This window comes from Rattus rattus, chromosome 8 (genome assembly GCF_011064425.1).
Source record: "Rattus rattus isolate New Zealand chromosome 8, Rrattus_CSIRO_v1, whole genome shotgun sequence".
Classification (NCBI taxonomy): Eukaryota; Metazoa; Chordata; class Mammalia; order Rodentia; family Muridae; genus Rattus; species Rattus rattus.
In genome coordinates, this window is record NC_046161.1 from 105293173 (window position 1) to 105312784 (window position 19612).

The window sequence follows — 19612 nt, forward strand, 5'->3', positions numbered from 1 at the left end:
GGCTGTTATGTGCACATGAATGCAAGTGCCCAGAGAGATCAGAGGTGTCAGATTTCTCTGCTTCATGTGGATGCTGTGAATAGAACTGAGGTCCTCAGGAACAGCAGTATATTAACCGCAGTATCTTAACCACTGAGCCATCTCTCAAAAACATTTCATACACATCTCATCTGTGGTTCTATCCTGCCCTATATAAAGGGGAGATGATAGCCCCAATTTATAGATGAGGTGGTAGTTAAGCAGGTCCTACACAGTCATACTGTTAAGGGCTCTGTGTGGCATGGCTCTGGTATAGAGCTTTCCAACTGGGTTGAAGGCCCGTCAAGACAACCATGCCATACAAAACTCTTTTTTTTTTTTTTTTGGTTCTTTTTTTCGGAGCTGGGGACCGAACCCAGGGCCTTGCGCTTCCTAGGCAAGCGCTCTACCACTGAGCTAAATCCCCAACCCCACCATACAAAACTCTTACTACTCAGTGGTTATTTTTGACCCAAAATACAGTAATTATTTAAAGGAAAAGAATCTGGTCTTAATCCAGTACCCAAGAGGGATAGGCCTGAGGAGCACACATTCAGGTGCTGGATAGGGAGGCCTTGTCTGTCAGAAGAAGCTGTGATTTGGTGATGTCTTCGTGTTATCCCAGTTTTGGGAGGTTCAAGCAGGAGGATCAGGAATTGCACACGAAGACAACAACAGCAAACAAACAAGAGCAAGCAAGGATGGCCGAGCATTTGAGAGCCCTGGCTGCTCTTGCAGAGGGCACAGGTTCAGGTCCCAGGACGCACATGGTGGCTCACAACCATTTGTAACCCCAGTTCCAGGGGATCTTCTGGCCTCGTCAGGCTTACAAATGGGGTACATACGCACGTGCAGGCTAAACATTCATAAACATAAAAAAACTCCTTAAAAAAACAGGAAAAGAAGAAAATTGCAGTGCTTATTGGGTTTTGGATGTGGCTATTGAGGGTATGACCGGCCATGACACCTGTGCCTAAGCAGCCATTTAGTCTACGTAGGCCTGGCTCATGGTCACGTCCAGGAAGACTATGACAGTATTCGGTCATTTTATCTCTATCTGTATCTTTCTCCTTTCTTAGTGGAGGAGTGGGTGGTAGGGATTGAACCTGCAGCCTCATACAGAATAGGCCCACACTCTTAACACTGAGGTACATCCTGAGGCCCTGAAACTGTCTTTTGAGGAACAGGGATTAAAGATCACCAGGGTTCCATGAATAAAGGAAACATGGTTTTATTAGTTAAATTATGCTGATGTTGTTTTCTGGTGTAATTGATTATAAGATTATGATGCTAGAAAATCAAAGAAGAATGTCTCATATATAGTACTGAGTTGAAGATTCGCATAAAGTTATGTGTTTATTATGCATTACTACTAAAGAGGCCAATTAAAATATTATGAATAGGGCTGGAGAGATGGCTCAGCGGTTAAGAGCATTGACTGCTCTTCCAGAGGTCCTGAGTTCAATTCCCAGCAACCACATGGTGGCTCACAGCCATCTGTAATGAGATCTGATGCCCTCTTCTGCTGTGTCTGAAGACAGCTACAGTGTACTCACATACATAAAATAAATAAAAATCTTAAAAAAAATGTTATGAAGATCAGATGACATATTGGTATCTTGAAATAGGGTCAGAAAAGTTTTCTGTAGAGGATCAGTATGCTTTCTGAGTCATATAGTATCTTGCAACTCTTCAGTTTTGCTCTTTAGTCCCCAAACAGCCACAGGTAATTCATGAATGAATGAAACATAGCAGTGTTTCAGTTAAACTTTGTTCACAGGAACAGGCAACGGGCTAGCTTTAGTCTGACCTGGAATTGCTGGATTCTCCCGTTTTGTAACCCTTTGTTGTCGTTAGCTTTAACTCTGAGTAAAGATGACAGCTAATGGAGGCCTCGTGTGGTTTGCAGTATTTGGCAGAGTGGATGCTCAGTGAGTGCACGCTACATGAATGATGAGTGACTCCATATAGTTGAAAAGAAATTTAAGAATTCAGAGGAGTGGACACATTTACCCCAGTGTCACTGTCAAAAACAGAAAGCAGAGCTCCAAGAGTGACAGGTACAGACTGGTAGAATGGTTCTTGCTTGCACTGGAGTGAAGCCCAATGAAAGAGGATGTGAGCACAAGCACTGTGAAAATTCATAGAGTAGCAGGGCATGGCGGCACAGCACGGACTTCCCAGTAGGAGGTAGAGCAAGAAGATTAGGAATTCAGAGTCGTCCTCATTCCATATCGAGTTAGAGTTCAGCCTGGGCTACATGAGACTTGTCTCAAAACAGCCTTAAAAACAGAAAGTAGGAAATGCCAAACAGAAGAGTCCCGAGGTTAGGACAGTGGCTCAGCAGGTCACCTCTTCATTCATTTCCTCATCGGGTTTTAGAATTCTACCGTGCAGAGTCATCCGTGGAAAACTGGGCTAAGCTTCCCTTCCTGCCCTCCAGAGGCTTGTAAAGATGAAGTGTCAGTGTGAAGCCCGCCATGAGAGACTGTGGTGCTGGGAGACCAGTGGGGAGACTTTGGAGAGAACACCTGCTGAGGAAGGTGGCGTTGCCACAGACAGGGAAGGAATCCGTCTGACCTAGGCCTCCTGACCTATAAATGGAGATAATTTCATACTTCCTGGTATTAAATGAACCGAAAGACACTATAAAACCCTTTAAAGTTGGAGGTCACTAACTTAAAAGTATTACATGTTTCATGCTAGAGAAAGGAAAATAAAGTATTAAAAAAATGAAGCCATCTTGTCAAGTGTGTGATGCACACCTTTAATCCCAGCACTCAGGCGGCAGAGGCAGGTGGACCTCTGAGTTTGAGGCCAGCCTGGTCTACACAGTGAGTTCCAGACCAGCCAGGGCTACATAGTGAAATACTGTCTCACAAACAACTACCATAGCTCTGTTACCTAAAGACTATTGGTATTTCCATGCCTCTGGAAAACTTCCATTTGTGTTTGCTTTTTATATAAAAAACAGAACAAACAAAAGACACGTCCCGGGCCTGGGGTGTAACTCAGGAGAGTGCTTGTCTGGGTACAGCTCTCAGCATTGCCAACTGCGGCACACCTGATGGCCAGCACTCAAAGGCTCCAGCAGGGAAGTCAGATGTTCAAGGTCATCTTCAGCTACACATAAAGTTGGATTCCAACCTGGGCTCTGTGAGTCTTTGTCTCAAAATAAAAACAAGGCCTAGAGATGGCTCAGTGAGCACTTAAGAGCGCTGGCTGCTCTTCCATAGGCCCTGGCTCAATTCCAGGTACCCACATTTTGCCTTACAACCATTTGCAACTCCAGACCTAGGGGATTCTACACTCTCTCAGTCATCTGTGGATACTGCACTGACATAATTCAGGCAAAACGGCAATTCGTATAAAATAATTAAAAATTTAAAAATTGAAAGCAAGACTTATTTATAGTTTTACATCATAAAAATAAAATTTTCACATTTTACAGTCAGATATTTTTACTTCCTGTACTATGTTCACTTCATGTAACAAGGTTTTTATCCATGTGAGTAGATATGATTTTATATATTTTTAATATTTATTTTTGGGGTTGGGGATTTAGCTCAGTGATAGAGTGCTTGCCTAGCAAGTTCAAGGCCCTGGGTTCGGTCCCCAGCTCCGGCAAAAAGAAAAAAAGAAAAGAAAAAATAATATTTATTTTTATTGCTAAGTTGAGTGGCATATGCCTTTAATCCAGCACTCTGGAGAGAGAAGCAGGTGGATCTCTGTGAGTTTGAGGTCAGCCTGTCTATGTAATGAGCTTCAAGCCAGCCAGAGCAGCACAGTGAGATCTTATTGCAAAAGAAACAAGCAAAATACTCCAAATATGTGTGTGTGTGTGTGTGTGTGTGTGTGATTATATAAATGTATATATTTATTTAATATGTATGTACTTTATATACTTATTTATATTCATTATTCATATGTGGTACTTAAATGTATATTATTCTGTGTGTGGTACGGAGTGAGGATAACTTGGTTGAGCTACTCGAGCTAGTTTTCTCCTACTTTTTTTTTTAGTTTGAAAATTGACAACTTTTATTATTCTCAAAAGGCATTATATTACAATGAGATTTTGTGTTACATATTTGTGATCTGAGCATTCTGTAGGCTTGGGGGGTTTAGTTTGAGACCAGCCTGTGATATGAGAGAGTTCTGTGTGTGATTGAGCTACGTAGCAAAGTGGTCTCTCACAGCAGCGAATAAATAACTTAAGACCGTAGGAACAGCATCAGAAATGGATTGTGGCACTTTAGGCCTTTTCTTCAAGGCATCGTCTAACTGACTAGGAAGTGGTATTGTTCCAGCTACTACAGTCATTGAATGCAGTCCTCATGTTGGTGTATGCTAACTTACTTGCACATCTTTATGACAACCAAAGGTCTAGCAGAAGACTGTGATGAAATGTAAAGTCAAAATTGACTGCTAATAAAACTAAGCTTATAGAAATTCTACATGAGCCTACATGTGGGAAACCCTTCCAGCTTTATGTGGGATCCAGAGATCAAACTCAGATTGCTAGGCTTGCTTGGCAAGCATTTGACATCCTGAGTCTTGCCAGCCCAGCTTTATCTTTTCTTATTGAATAATAATATATTTGGCTGTATCATAATTATAGTTGCTTACAGGTCATTATTGTTTTCCATGTATCCAGTATTATCTCTGGGATCAATTCCTAAGAGTGGAATTGCTAAGTCGCATATACCCTGGTTGTTGATTAAGAGTTCAGGGAGACTTTGCTCTCCAGAACAGAGGAGCATTGACAGCCGTTGGGATCAGCAATTACTGGCATTAGTGTTTATTGAATTAAACTGATTCTTAATTCCTTTTTAATCAGTGATATTTGGAATTATAACTGAGAATGAGTTCTAAAGTCCTCATGTAATGGGGATTGCGAAGTGATGGGAGCTATCCTGTGTTATGACAGTTCCTTCTGCTGAGGCTTTCCCAGTAGTTTCTGCTGTTTGCAGACAGGGGCGTCACAGTTTCATGAGGATTTGTCCTTTTGCTCTGCAGATACTCCTGGATGCTTCTGAGCCTTTAGTCTGAACAGGCGTGTGTAAAGGTTTGCTCATGGCACTGAGCCCTATTCCCATTCTAAACTACTTAGGAGGGAGATGCCCAGGAGAGGTGGGAGCAGATCCAAAGCCCCCATCTCTGGATTCTCCACCAGCACTTGGGATGCAGAGGCAGGTGGATCTCTGTGAGTTCAAGGTCAGCCTGGATACATAGAGAGTTTCAGGACAGTCAGTACTCCATAGAGAGATCCTGTTTCAAAAACAAAAACTAAAAAACCTCTCATGGCTTTTGTCACTAGTTCGTGTTATATCATGCAGGGTCAGCATGACGGGTTGGGGATTCTCTCTTGACAGTTTTTCATGATGTATCCTGGTTGATGGGGTGTGGAGACAGCAGCCAAAGCTCTGCAGAGAAGCTGTGTGCTGTGTGGCACCAAACCTGTGCTAAGCAGGAGTACAGTGTCTCAACAGAAGAGAGGATGGGCTGGGGGGAAGTGCACAGTGCTTTTTAATTTGACCCATTGTCATGAATGATGGGGGAGCTGATCCAGGCACAAGGTGTGGTGTGGCTTTGTGTTCATGAGCACTGGCAGAGTTTAAGTTGCTTTGTGTGTCAACCAGTCCTACTCCCTTTGTATCCTGTGAGCTGCTGTGCATTAACTTATGTGAAGCCTGGGAACAGTGCTGTGCTTTGGTATCCATGGTAGCAGTCATAGCACCCACTGTGTGTGACTTCTCACTTTCACATGCTTCATGATGCTCTTCTAGAGTACCGCTGCTGGCCTTCCAGAGGAGTTCCATTTCTGACATGTCGCAGACCTAGTGAGTGAGTGACAATAGTAACAGGATTTCAGTCCACCACTCTGGAGATGGGGTCTGGTCTCCATGGAGAAGCTACCTATGTGTCCAGGTTCATACAGCTGATGATATGTTATAGTTAGAGATCACATCTGAATCGTCACATTCTTCATCTGTAAATTGACATTACAAAGTATATTGGCAGAACGGTGGGGTGCACTCCTTTAATCCCAGCAATCAGGAGGCAGAGGCAGGCAGATGCTGTGAGTTCAAGGCCAACCTGGTCTACAGAGTAAATTCCAGGGCTACACAGAGAAACCCTGTCTCGAAAAACAAAAACAACAAAACAAAACAAAAAGCTATCAAAGTATCTTAGTATGTGCTGGTGAGACAGCTCAGTAAGTAAAGTCTGCTGTTGCCAAGGCTGATGTCCTGAGTTAGATCTTTGGCATCCACATGGTGGAAGGAGAGAACTAAGACACCAAACACGCACCATTGCAAAGGCCTCCCTCACCCCATACAATATAGACATACATCACGCATACATATAAAACTTTGATTATATGTTGTTAGATATAGATTATACAATATGTGTTATACATTGTATATGTGATATTCTCTCCTCTCTCTCTATATATATATGTATATATACATATATATGTATATATATATACACACACACACACACACACACACACACACACACACACACACATACTTTTTTTGTTATTACATCCCTTTGTTGAATTAGAGATTTTTCTTTCAGGGACCACCAGCATAAATTTGTCCTTATGCACGTCTGGTGATTTTGTAGATTGTCAGAGACTATGATTATTTTGGTTTTTAAATTTGAATTAAGGAATCAGAATTATAGCTGTGGTTGCTTAGAGAAAACTAAGGTTCTGTTAAGTGCTTAGTCTTGTGAGTGGCCTATTTGAGCAGAGATTGACAAATGACTTGAAATATAGGCTTTACTGTGGTATGCAACAGGGACCAACAAGCCTTTGCTCATTCACTGGACAGACATGGGCTCTTCAAAGTCTCCAATCTTGGCTGGGGCAAAGCAGTTTCCAACTGACATTCAGGGATTGGCCCATAGTGATTTTGAATGACCAACAAGCTAAGAATGACTTTTGTTAAAGAGCTGTGGGGAGGGCAGTGAGATGGCTCAGCGTGTAAAAGTGCTTGCTGCCAAGTCAGACAGCAAACCTGAGTGTGGTCTTCAGGACCTGAATCGTGGGAGTAGGAGCAACAGCTGCCAGTCCTCTGACCTCCACACATGCTCCATGGCACATTTGTGTACACACACATAAACACACAAGCACACAAAATAAATGTAATTATTATGTTTTAATGTTATAACCACAAGAAGCTTTCTAGCCTCTTTATGTGGACATGAAAATAACTATTATAATAGTATTTGCCCAGGCTCTCTCTCTTCTCTCCCCGTGCCTCATGTTTGGAGAGAGTCTCCATATCTAGTCCAGGCTAACCTCAGACTGCGTAAGCCCTTTGTGTCCTGCTTATGGCTAGAGAGCCTGCCTGCAGGAGCATGTGTTGTGTTTGTTGTTTGAGACAAGGTAACCTAGGCTGGCTTGGCACTCACTATCAGTCCCCAAACTTGAGGTCTCCTGCCTCATGCGTTACCTTCTCAGTGCTGGATTGTGGTGTACTCTACCATGTTCTACTTGGGCCGTGAAGGTTTAATTGCAAGGCTTGAGAGATGACCTAGTGGGCACAGGGGCTTGCCACCCCACCTAATAACCGAAGTTTGAACCTTGGGACCACATGGTAGAAGAGAAGTGACTCCTACAAGTTGTTCTCTGACTTCCACATGCACACTTTTGCATATATGCATGGTGGTGGGGAGACAGACAGACAGAGAGACAATAAGTTACTGTAAAAAATAGTTTTTAAAAGATTTTAGGGGTTGGGGATTTAGCTCAGTGGTAGAGCACTTGCCTAGAAAGCGCAAGGCCCTGGGTTCGGTCCCCAGCTACGAAAAAAAGAAAAAAAAAAAAAAGATTTTAAACCCAGCATGGTGGTGCACATCTTTAATCCCAGCGCTCAGGAGGCAGAGGCAGGTAGATCTCTGAGTTTGAAGCCAGCCTGGTCTATAGAAAGAGTTCTAGGACAGCCAGGACTATATAGAGAAACCTGGTCTTGAAAATATTAAAAAAAATCTTTTTTAATTAAAAAATAGATTTTAACTATATTTGTTTTTCCTGTTTGTTTATTTATTTACTTTTCTTCATGTGGCTGGAAATCAAACCCAGTGTCTTGTGCACGCGAGGCAAGCTCTCAGCCACTGAGCTATGTATATCCCCAGCCCTGTGCCTCATTTTGAAAAGTTTATTTTATGTGTGTACATGTGTATGTGCCTGTGTTTGAGTATGTGCATGTGTGATGAATGCCTTTGGAGGCTGGATCTCTGGAGCTGGAGTTACAGGTGGTTGTGAGCTACCCTACAGGCATTCTGGGAGCTGAAGTCCAGTCCTCTGAAAGAGCAGGCGCTCTTAACAGCTGAGCTGTTGCTGTCAAATTATAAAAAAGACACTCTATTATCCTGCACGAGGACAGGCACTGCAGTGCCCCAAGACATCTGGTAGATACTTCATCTCAGTCAGCAAAGCGTCTCACCCGCTTTGCTCCATCCCATACCACACTGCCGATGGCTACTCTCTGAGCCTGAAAGCAATCTCTCTACCCATCCAGTTCCCAAGGCAGGTTGCCACCATGCCAGACATACACGTGTCTCCAGCCACCACACACTCTCTTGAACTTAAATCTCCACATGAACGAACACACAACACAACAACCTCTGATCCAATTGATAAGATATAATTTTCTCATCTAGACAGCACAAAATCCTGTACACACCCATCCCTTAAGAATATTCATAACAACCTGTAAATGTGCAGACAAGAATTTTAACATCTGCCTCCATGTTCTCTCCGCTGCTTCTCCCTTCTCTCCAGTCTCTTCCTCCTCTCTAAAACTTTTCTCCTGCCCATCCTTCCTTCTTGTCCAATGGCAGGACTCGTTTTATCTTGTACCTGCCTTCACCTGTGTAACGACATCATCCTATACTGAGCCAGCTCTCCAGCCCCACTTCCTGGTTTTATAGAGCCCACTTACCTACTTTAAGCATAGTGTAAGAAATGGAGATGTGTGTCCACATTCCTGTCTGTTATCCTTTTTGCCCTTTGGTTTTTAGACAGTTAACAATAAAAACTGTTTTTTGAGTTAGGTGAACTCACAGTGAGTGATCCACCTGCTTCTGTCTCGCGTGAGTGCTTGGATTAAAGGTGTGCTGACATTGTCACATCTGGGCCATGTTATTATTTAAAGTAGGAAAGGGGATTTGTGAAACTCATACTGAGCTGATGGCACCTTTCAGTGGCTGCTCTGCAGAAGCCTAGAGATGAATAGATACTTCTGTCACACTATTTAGGCAGTGGGGCAGTGAGCAAAACAGACCAATATGGGGCCTCTGCAGTTCCCATGTGGAGACCAAGTACAGAACATGTGTGCTAGTGAGCTGTGTGGAGAACAGTTAGCAGGCGGTAAGGAAGGCTAGGAGACACACTTTTATTTTACATTAGTATCCGTATTAGTGTTTGGTGGTGGTTCTAGGGTAGAACATGTTGCCTGATGCATGATGGGCCTATCACAGAGCCACACCTCCGCCCTCTCTTTTTTTTAATTTTAGGTGTTGTTTTTTTTTTTTTTTGTTTTTTTTTTTTTTTTTTTTTTTTTTTTTTTTTTTTATTTTCTAGTGAGGTGTATTTTTCCACTGATTTTTTTGACTCTGTAAATAGTATTTTTTTTTTTTTGTGTATGTTATTGTGCCATGTACATGTGTCTTTTCTTTGTGTGTGTGTGTGTGTGTGTGTGTGTGTGTGTGTGTGTGTTCATGCCTTGGCACACAGGTGTATGTGCCCTGGCATGATGTGGAGAGCAGAGGACATTCTCAGGAGTCAGTTCTCTCTTGCTTCCACCTTGTGAGTCCAAGGAACTGAACTCGGGTTGTTGGGTTTGGTGGCAAGTTCCTTTACTCTTGCTGACCATCTTTTTTTTTTTTTAAAGATTCATTTATTTTATGCATATGAGTACACTGTAGCTGTCTTCAGACACACCAGAAGAGGGCATCAGATCTCATTACAGATGGTTGTGAGCCACCATGTGGTTGCTGGGAACTGAACTCAGGACCTCTGGAAGAGCAGCGGAGTGCTTTTAACCACTGAGCCATCTCTCCAGATCCCTGCTGGCCATCTTAATGACCCTTTAGTTTTGTTTTTATTTTAGACAGGGTCTCAGTAAGTTGCCTAGGCTTGAACTTACTGTGCAGCCAGGACAAGATTCGAACTTGAAATCTTCCCACCTTAGCTTCCTGAATACTAAGTCTGTCCCAGACCTAATCTTTTTTTGATTTTTGTTTTTCAAGACAGTTAACCTTGGTAGCCCTAGCTGTCCTGGAACTCACTCTGTAGACCAGGCTGGCCTCGAATTCAGAGAGCCCCCCTGCTCCTGCCTGCCTGAGTGCGTTACCCACTACCCAGCTCCCCAGACTTGAATTTAAGAGTCTGACTTCTCGCTTCTGCCACACAGTCTCTAAAATATCTAAACTGCTGGTAGCTCTCCATGGTATAAGGACAGTTTCACTTTCTTAGCCTGGCATGCTGGCCTCAAGTTTGTCCCCTTGTCTGCTTTCTTCATAGCCCAAGCTTGGGAACCTATCTCACTGCACAGATGCTGTTTGGGACTGGAGGCTGAGCCACCACACTAAGTGTTTATTTGTCCTTGTTAGAAGGACACTTCTTTTGTACTCACTTTCTCTTCCTGAAATGATTAACTCCTGGTGGTTAATTAATCCTGCAAGGTTTGGCTGAAGTGTTGCCTTTGCTGCAGAGCTGTCAGACTTCCTTGTCAGCCGACTCCTCTCTCCTTAGGGCATTGGCTGTGGCAGGTGGGTTTCTGTATTTCTAGTGTGTGGTTTGAATGCAGGAGCAGCTCTCTTAAGCATTTCCATAGTTCTTCTAACAGGGTAATTAAAATGATTTTTAGCATGAGAATCTGCTCCAGCCTCCCTCCTGGGGTGATGGGTAGAAATTCTCTTCCTTATAGTTCTCAAGCAGTTACAAAGACAAGCTAATGAGGTATAGAGCTAAGAGAATTCACATTGCAAGACCAGTTCAACAGTTTTGACATAGCCGACTTTGCAACGGTTAAGCATGATGGGTTATCATGGGAATTACTGTTATTATCATAGATATTACTGTTTTTAACCTAATCTCTTGTTTTGATGGCTAGTTTAATAGTATACATAAAAGTAGCGCAGAATACTCATTTAATTGCCACATTCTTTTTCTTAATTAGGTGAAATTATACATGCTTGCAGTGCACAACATACTGTGTGGGACATAGGCACCTTGGGCAATGGCTTGTCATGTCCTATGTTGCCAGTCTTGTAGTAAGAAACCTCAGCATGCTCTGGGCAGTGTTGTCCCCCCCCCCCCCATACTGCTGCATATTCTAGGCAGTCCCCTCATAGTCCCCACACGACTTGGTGTTGCACTTCCTGGTGCTTACTGCAGGCAGGAGAGCTCTCATACTGCCTTTCCTTTCTACCTGAGACTGTGGCCTTTGTGACTTTGCCTCACCAGCTCCCCAGATCCTGGGAACCAGCACTTCACACTTTGTTCTGTGAGCTCAGCTTCTAGCTCTGTATAGAAGAGGGTATTTGTGGTATTTGTCTTTTTTCCCTGGCTTACAGTTTAGTCCCATTTTCACAAATGCCAGAATTTCTTTTATGATTCCATAGTGATCTACTGATCTACTGTGTGTCTGTTCTTTTTTACTTTTTTTTGAGACAGGGTCTCAGGTAGCCTAAGCTGGTTTCAAACTCATAAAGTTGATGATGGTTTCCAACTCATATCTTCCTGCCTTCCAAGTCCTAAATGCTGAGATCATAGATATGCACTACCATACCTGGTTTTACTGAATTTTCTTTAATCCAGTAATCTGTTTATGACTTGAATTGGGTTTCATATGCTGACATGTGGATAGATAATGCTACAATGAACAGTAGCGTGCAAACACCTTTTCAACATACTGACCCTGTTTAATATGTACATGTGTATGTGTGAGTGAGTACACATAATATCAGACTTCTCATACACATTCATGGCTATTATTGCTCATAATGAAGTACTAGAAATGATTTGTGAAAATAACTAGTCCTCCACTATGAAATATGGTAGTGAATGCTATGAGGTACCCTCTTTTCTGGGACTAGGAGGTTTGAGGTTTATAGTATAGAAGCCTGGCTTGAATTAGCTGTGTGGCCCAGGTTAGTCTCCAGCTCTCAATACATTGCCTCATTCTACTGAGTGCTAGGTACAGGTGTGCACCACCGCTCTCAGTGTGTGATGGTTAGGTTTTTCTCAGTTTGATACAAGTTAGAGTCATCTAATAAAGAAGGAGTTTTAACTGAAAAAAAGCCTTTCGTCTCTCCTGGAACTAGGCATGCACCATCTCAACTGGCACTAGGTCTACATCTGCTGCACAGACACGTGCAGGCAAAGTACTCACACACACACACACACACACACACACACACACACTAAAAATATGATGAAGAAAAATATTGGGAAGAGGTCTCCTGTAGTCTAGGCTGGTTTCTGACTCAATTTGTAGCTGAGGCTGACTTTGAACTCCTGAACCTTCTGCCTCTACTTATTAAGTACAGAATTGCAGACATGCTTTTCTATACCAAGTTCATGTTGTGCTGGAAGGGAACCCAAGGCTCTGCATGTTAGGTAAGACTGCCAACTAAGTTACATCCCAGTTCTTAAACTTTTATCTGCCAAGTTTAAGTCACATACTTCCCTGCCATTAATATTTTTAAGGCTATTTCTTACTTTCGTCAGTTCCATATTCCTTCTCTTCTCTTGCCCAACTTACTGTCCCTTCTCTGCTCTCCCAGCCCTGCGTCTCATGGTCAGTGGTCAGTAATGGTTCTGCTGGGGACCCCAGTTCCCTGTCCTGATCAGTCCAGTAGGCCAGGTACTCTCCACAGTGTAGGTATGACTCAGATCAGGCCAATGGGAGTTGTCCCCAGGTCAAAAGTGGTTACATTCTCATAGTCACAGCCGAGGACAGATTTTAAGTTAGAGATCAACCTGGGCTACACAGTGAGACCTTTTCTCAAAAAGAAGGGATGGAGAGTACTGGAAAAACAGCTCAGTGGTTTAGAGACCATTCGCTTTTTGCTGAGAATCTGCTTGGTTCCCAGTCCCCATGCTGGGTGGCTCACAACAATGTGTAATTCCATGTCCAGAGAAGTCAGAGTCTCTGGCCTCCACAGACAGTGTCTCCCCTCACCACCCCGAACTCATTCACATAATTTTTAAGGTAAATATTTTTTAAAAACCCAGAAGGAGGGTGTTGGCTCTGTTATCATCCTTGCCCTCCGAGATTGTGGTATCCTTTGTTAGTTTGCCTGTACTCTGATCTTTAAACAACAAAAGTATCTCTATATAGCTGAGATTCTTCAGACTGGAGGCTAAGAGGGAGCCCTTCGAACCTTACAGACAGACCAATCTAGGCTGCTGTAAATGTGTTACTTTCTGAAACTGTGGCATCCTACTTTGTCACTCTGTCCCATGGAAGACAGCGTTTATAGCAGGATGGACCAGATTTAGCACTGGGAGAAGGGAGTGGCTGTGGCGTCTGTGTCCTCAGTGGTGCAGCTGCCCAGCAATCTTCTGTTGGATTACTGCTGTGGCTGACACCGGTGAGCTGGCCTTCACATGGTGCCATGAAGTGTCCCGTGTCCACACTGAAATCACACTGACTTTTTTAACTGTACGTGTCTAGGTGAAGACGGAGCTGGGAAGACAAGCCTCATAAGAAGAATCCAGGGGATAGAGGAGTACAAGAAGGGACGAGGGCTGGAGTATTTGTACTTAAATGTGCATGACGAAGACAGGGATGGTGAGTGCGGCCTCCTGAAGTCAACTCGGAGGAACTTTGCTGTTCCCCACCACAATTGGCTTTTGTCCAATTTGTCATTGCTCAGCAGGAGCTCTGAGATGTCACTTGGGTCAGTTATGTATAGACACGTTTCTGTTGGTGTGAAGGAGTTTCAGATAGTATGGTTGTAAGCATGTTACGGTATTCACATGTAGGATGTTAGTTAGCCTTCTTGTCAGCCTTAAGAAACAATCTCAGTTTTGAAGTTCGCTTTCCTTTAGTGTGGTGATTGTTTTGCTCACCCTCCCTCCTCCCTCCTCCCTTCCCCCATTTTCCTATATGTACTTGTAATTGTCCCCATAGTTGTTTACACTTGCTCAGCCCTTTTTTCTTCCACAGGACACTGACCTTTCTGAGTGGGTAATTTCTTGAGTATATACAGCTCTGTCTGTTGATGGTAAAATATAAACATGATATTTACTGTCTTGACCCTGATTAAGGAGTAGGAAAAGGGAGGGGGCTCTCATCCTGTAGATGCCTGTTACATCATGTCAAGCCTTTCTGAACTGTCACTTGACCCAAAGAGTTGAGCTTCATCAATGGTAACAGATATCTCCTGTGCATAATTAAATGACTTAATAGTGCTGTTAAAAGAAACTGGATTCTTTGTTTTTTTTTTTGTAGATCAAACAAGATGTAATGTATGGATCTTAGATGAGACCTATACCACAAAGGGCTACTCAAGTTCTCTCTGGATGCCCTTTCTCTGAGGGACACTCTGGTCATGTTGGTCGTCGATATGTCAAAGCCTTGGACTGCTTTGGATTCCTTACAGAAGTGGGCAAGTGTGGTGAGAGAACATGTTGACAAACTGAAAATCCCCCCTGAAGAAATGAAGGAAATGGAGCAGAAGTGTGAGTGGCCAGAAAATTCGGGCTCCTATTGAGATATCTTAGCAGACTATAAAAACCAGACACGCCAATGTGGGCTTCCATTGAGATATCTTAGCTAACTATAAAAGCCATTCCAATTGTTTTCTCTATAAACAAGATTCAGTGAAGGAAATACAATGACTACCATTTTGAAACTTAGTTAGAATGATGTACAGAGTTTTAATATTTAATATACAGGGGTTGGGGATTTAGCTCAGTGGTGCTTGCCTAAGAGGCCCTGGGTTCGGTCCCAAGTTCCCCAAAAAAAAAAAAAAAAAACATAATGGTAAATTCTTTGGTAGAAATATGTTTTACTCTTGTCAAATGACTATTTGTCTTCATTCTGAAAGATCATTTTTACTGGTAAAAATATGAGCCTTCCTTCAGTTTATCACTTCCAGCATTTTTGGGACTGGTAGCTTATCAACTTTGTTAGTAGCAAATGTACATGAAAAGATGTTAACATAATAAAAAGATGCTAATTTGGTTTTATTATTTACAGAGTTCATTAGCATGCAGGTGTCTTTGCCTGTGCAGTCATTTCCCCTCCTCCCCTCAGTCCATGCTTGTTTTAGAACCATTGCTCTGTGCTCCAGTTCACACTCTTGTGTGTTGTATGTGAGTTGTTCTTGCTGTGCATATGTCTGTTCATTTTTTTTTTTGAACAATGTCTCCCTTTGTACATTAGGCCAGACTCAATTCTTCCCCTGCTTCCCCCATGAGGAGGTTGCAGACATGCCACTTCACTACACTGTCTTAAAAGATTTTAATCATAGTTTCCTGTCATTGATGATCACTGTCTGTGAAGTTGTTTCTTTCCCCAACACCCCTAGTCCATGGTTGTATTAGAATCACGTGTGTTTCTAGTTTACGCTCTTATGTATGAGGTTGTGTGGGTGTGACCTATAGATCCCATTGATTGACTAATTGGTTGATTTACTTATTTATTTTATTTATTTATTTATTTTGGTTTTTCGAGACAGAGTTTCTTTGTGTAGCCTTGGCTGTCCTGGAACTCGCTCGCTCTATAGTCCAGGCTAGCCTCGAACTCATAGAGATTTACCTGTCTTTGCCTCCTGAGTGCTGGCATTAAAGGCATGCACCACCAATGCCTGCTGACCCCTTTATTTTTAATTTTGTGTGTATGTTGTAAGAAATGTTCATATATGAGTACAGGAAGTCTAGAAGAGGACTTTGGATCCCTGGAGCTGGTGAAGTTACACTGTAGGGAGAATCTCTTAGAAGCATCATGTGTCAATAGAAAAACCTATGGCCAATGAGCTAATCAGGAGATACGAGGCGGGATGCTGGCAGGAAGAGAAAGGAGTCTGAGAAGTAGTGTAGTGAGAGGCAAGAGAGATTTACAGCTGAAGAAGGAGGAGACGGAAGTAAGCCAGCAGATGCTGAACTCAGGATAGAATAAAGGGGACATCACCCAGGAGGGTGTGACGAGACAGACTCATGGCAACAGTGCAGATAACCAGCCACATGGCAGAATGTAGAAAAATAGACAGGTTATTTTAAATTATGATCTGGTCAGAGAAGAACCTAGCTCTGTGGCCAAGGCGTAAATACGTTTGGGTCTGAGTCTTATTTCTGGGAGCACATAGCTGGGAGGAAGAAAGACCAAACTTCTGCATTACACCGTGGCGCTGAGAACCAAATTCTGGCAAGAGCTGAGCCATCTTTCCAGTCTCTCCACTTTGTGTTTTGAGACTGAACCTGGAGCTCACTGGCCGGTGAACTGCAGACATCTGGTTGTCTCTGCGTCAGCAGAGCGTGGATGACCGTACTTACTACTGGGCCTAGCTTGTCTATGAGTGGTGGAGATATGAACTTGAGTCCTTGTGTTTGTCCAACAAGTGCTTTTCCAAGTTAGTTATCTCCCCAGCCCCTGGTAGAAACTTCCAACCAGCAAGGAGTTGTGGACATACCTAATGAAGATCTGTGTTCAGGCAGAGCGTGCTAGCTCATGCTAGCTCACTCCCAGTGCCCAAGAGGCTGAGTGAGGTGAATTCCAGGCCAGCCTGAACCACATAGGGAGAACCTCTCACAAGAGAAAGAAGTCCCCAGCAGAGTGTGGTGGCTCTTGTCTGTAATCTTAGCTCTTTACAGACTGAAGCAGGAGGATTTAAGAACAGTCTGGATCACTCCTGCCTCAGGTATGCTAGGAATACAGGTGTAGTACTGTGTATATTTAGCTCCCATGGTGACTCCCTGGAACTAGAGTTACGGATGATTGTTAGACACCATGTGGGTGCTCAGGATTGAGCCCAGGTCCTCTAGAAAAGCAGCCATCTGTCTAGCTGCAGGACTGTGCTTAAGTTGGGGATTCTTTTTCTTCCATGTTTAGTTCTATGTAATTCATTCCTTTAAAGAAAACAGAGGGCCAAAACTTCAGTTTGTGTATGTGTGGGTGTGTGTGTGTGGGTGTGTATGGAGTGCACACGTGGAGAACCCTATGCACAATAGATCATATATTTTTACTTGCGTGTGTGAATTCAGGTAAAACTACATGTGGAGGTCAGAGAACATTTGCAGGAATTGGTTCTCTCCTTCTATTTCATGATTCCCAGGTATCAAACTCAGTCATCAGGCTTGGCAGCAGGGACCTTTACCACTGAGCATCTCTCTGGCCTCCAAAGTCCTATATAGCTAACTAACCCTATTCAGAACCCCGCTGTGTAGAGCGAAATCAGGAATGTGTGCCCTGCCTGTATATACTTTTCCTTTGTAGATGTAGCATTTCTAAAGTCGGTTTTTGCTTCTTTTCCTATGTAGGATGGCATCTAAGCCCAGAAGAAGTAAGTTTAGGTTGTGGCAGGGATGAGGAAGGCTCACTAGCGCTGTTTCTAAACCATTTCCTCTGACCTGCAGTGATTAGAGACTTCCAAGAGTACGTGGAACCTGGAGAAGACTTCCCAGCCTCCCCTCAGCGAAGAACCACGGCTGCACAGGAGGACAGAGATGACAGTGTCGTCCTACCCCTGGGCGCAGACACACTCACACACAACCTGGGCCTGCCAGTGCTCGTAGTCTGTACAAAGGTCAGTTTGCTTCCTGACCTTGCAACTGTCTTGTTTTGGGGGTGTTAGTTTTCCTAGACAACTTGTTTTCGTTTGAGACAGGTCTCGTGTGTCCACGGGCTGTCATCTGATTCACTTTCTTCACGCCCTGGTCTCTGGACGATGGGCACAAGCATGTCCTGCCACACTCATGAAGTGTCTGGGGTCTGAAGCGGTGTCTTTGACAGAAAATAGTATTTCAGATGCATTGTTCTTGGTTGAAGTTCATCTTCAGAACTTTGGTTAGACCTCACTATACCGTTAGTTCCTTAGAAACAGTTACAGGTGACATGATGGCTTATTTATTATTGTTTTACTCTTCCCTGTATGTCTGTGCATGCAGTACCCTCAGAGGTCTGAGGGGATCAGGGCTCCTGGGACTGGAGTTGTAGATGATCGTGAGCTGTCATGAGGGGACCCAAGAATTGAACCTGGATCTTGTAGAAGAACATCCAGTGCTCTTACCTCCTGCACCATCTCTCCAGCCCATAAAGGCTTTGTTGCAGTTTGTTGCAGTTTCCTCTCCAACCCCAATCGGCCAGTACAAAGAAAACGCAACTCAATTAATATGAAAACAATCTAGCGTCTAGATTGGGCAGATCCACCCTACACTGTCCTATTCCTAGCTCCCAAATCCTTCATCCCTTGCACCTTTTATTTGCCAGGTCTCCAGCTTCTCCTTCTCCCACGACAACTCTCTCCTCGCTTCTTTCCTTTCTCCTCCCCTGACTCCTCCCCTCATGACTCCTCCCCCTCCTGACTCCTCCCTCTGCCCAAATCTTGAGCTCTTGCCTTTATTTTACAAATTCAGAGAGAACTCCAAGGCAAACCACAACAAGGCTTAGTATTTTTATAAGTAAAATATCTTTTTGCTCTTTGGTTTTGGTTCATTTCTTTTGTTTTGAGACAAGCTCTCACTGTCTCACCTTGGCTGACCAGGAACTCTGCTCCCTCTGTCTCTAGCGCTGGCATTAAAGGTGCCCTCCACCCACTTATTGTTCTTTCCATTTTAAAGCTAGAATTTTTTTCTTATTTATTTATTTATTAATGTACATGTGAGCTCTATTAGCATATATGCCTGCAGGCCAGAAGGGGGCATCAGAACCTAGGATACATAGTTGTGAGCCACCATGTGTTTGCTGGGAATTGAACTCAGGACCTCTGAAAAAGTAGCAGACAGTGCTCTTAACTGTTGAGCCATCTCTCCAGCCCTTGTACTAATTTCTTAATGTTAGAGGAGTTAAGTATTTTCAGATGAATGCCACCCTTCCCCAGTCCTGCACCCCAGGATCAGGATGAACCTAGAGCCTTGTGTAGCTAGGCAAGCATTTTAGGTAACATTGTATCCATAGTCTTTTAAACTCCTTGTATCGCCTGTTATGTAATATTGATATGAACTTGTTCTTTGTGTATTTATGAAAAGGTGCTGACAGAATCACTGTTTTCAAAATTCCGTTGGCTTACTGGATACACACCCGAATCCCAGCTTTCAGGAGTCAGGAAGCTCGTGAGCTGCAGACCAGCCTGTGTTACATAGCTAGACCTTGTCTCATACTTACAAAACAAACAAAAATTTCTCTTAACTTATTCTTTTATTGAATATATTTTTCAATGAAAAGATACTTCCTTTAAGGCATAACTTACCTGCCAAAGCCCACTTTCTTTCCCCTTGGTACTAAGTAACGTGTTTTTAGTCCATGTGGGGTAGTTGAGAAAGTTTCAGGACAGCAACTGCTCTATTCCCTTCCACTGAAACCCAGGCCTTGGATATGCTAGGTGGACGCTCTGCCTTGATGTTTAC

At 43.3% G+C, this 19612-nt stretch overlaps 1 protein-coding gene across 1 annotated transcript in view; it reads left to right on the top strand.

Moving 5' to 3' along the window:
- Dync1li1 (dynein cytoplasmic 1 light intermediate chain 1) overlaps positions 1 to 19612 on the top strand; it is a 35246-nt gene that overhangs the window by 2780 nt on the left and 12854 nt on the right. The window contains 4 exon segments of the mRNA XM_032911005.1: positions 13719 to 13835; positions 14499 to 14528; positions 14531 to 14728; positions 17624 to 17793. Of these exon segments, the coding sequence (XP_032766896.1) occupies positions 13719 to 13835; positions 14499 to 14528; positions 14531 to 14728; positions 17624 to 17793 (515 nt within the window).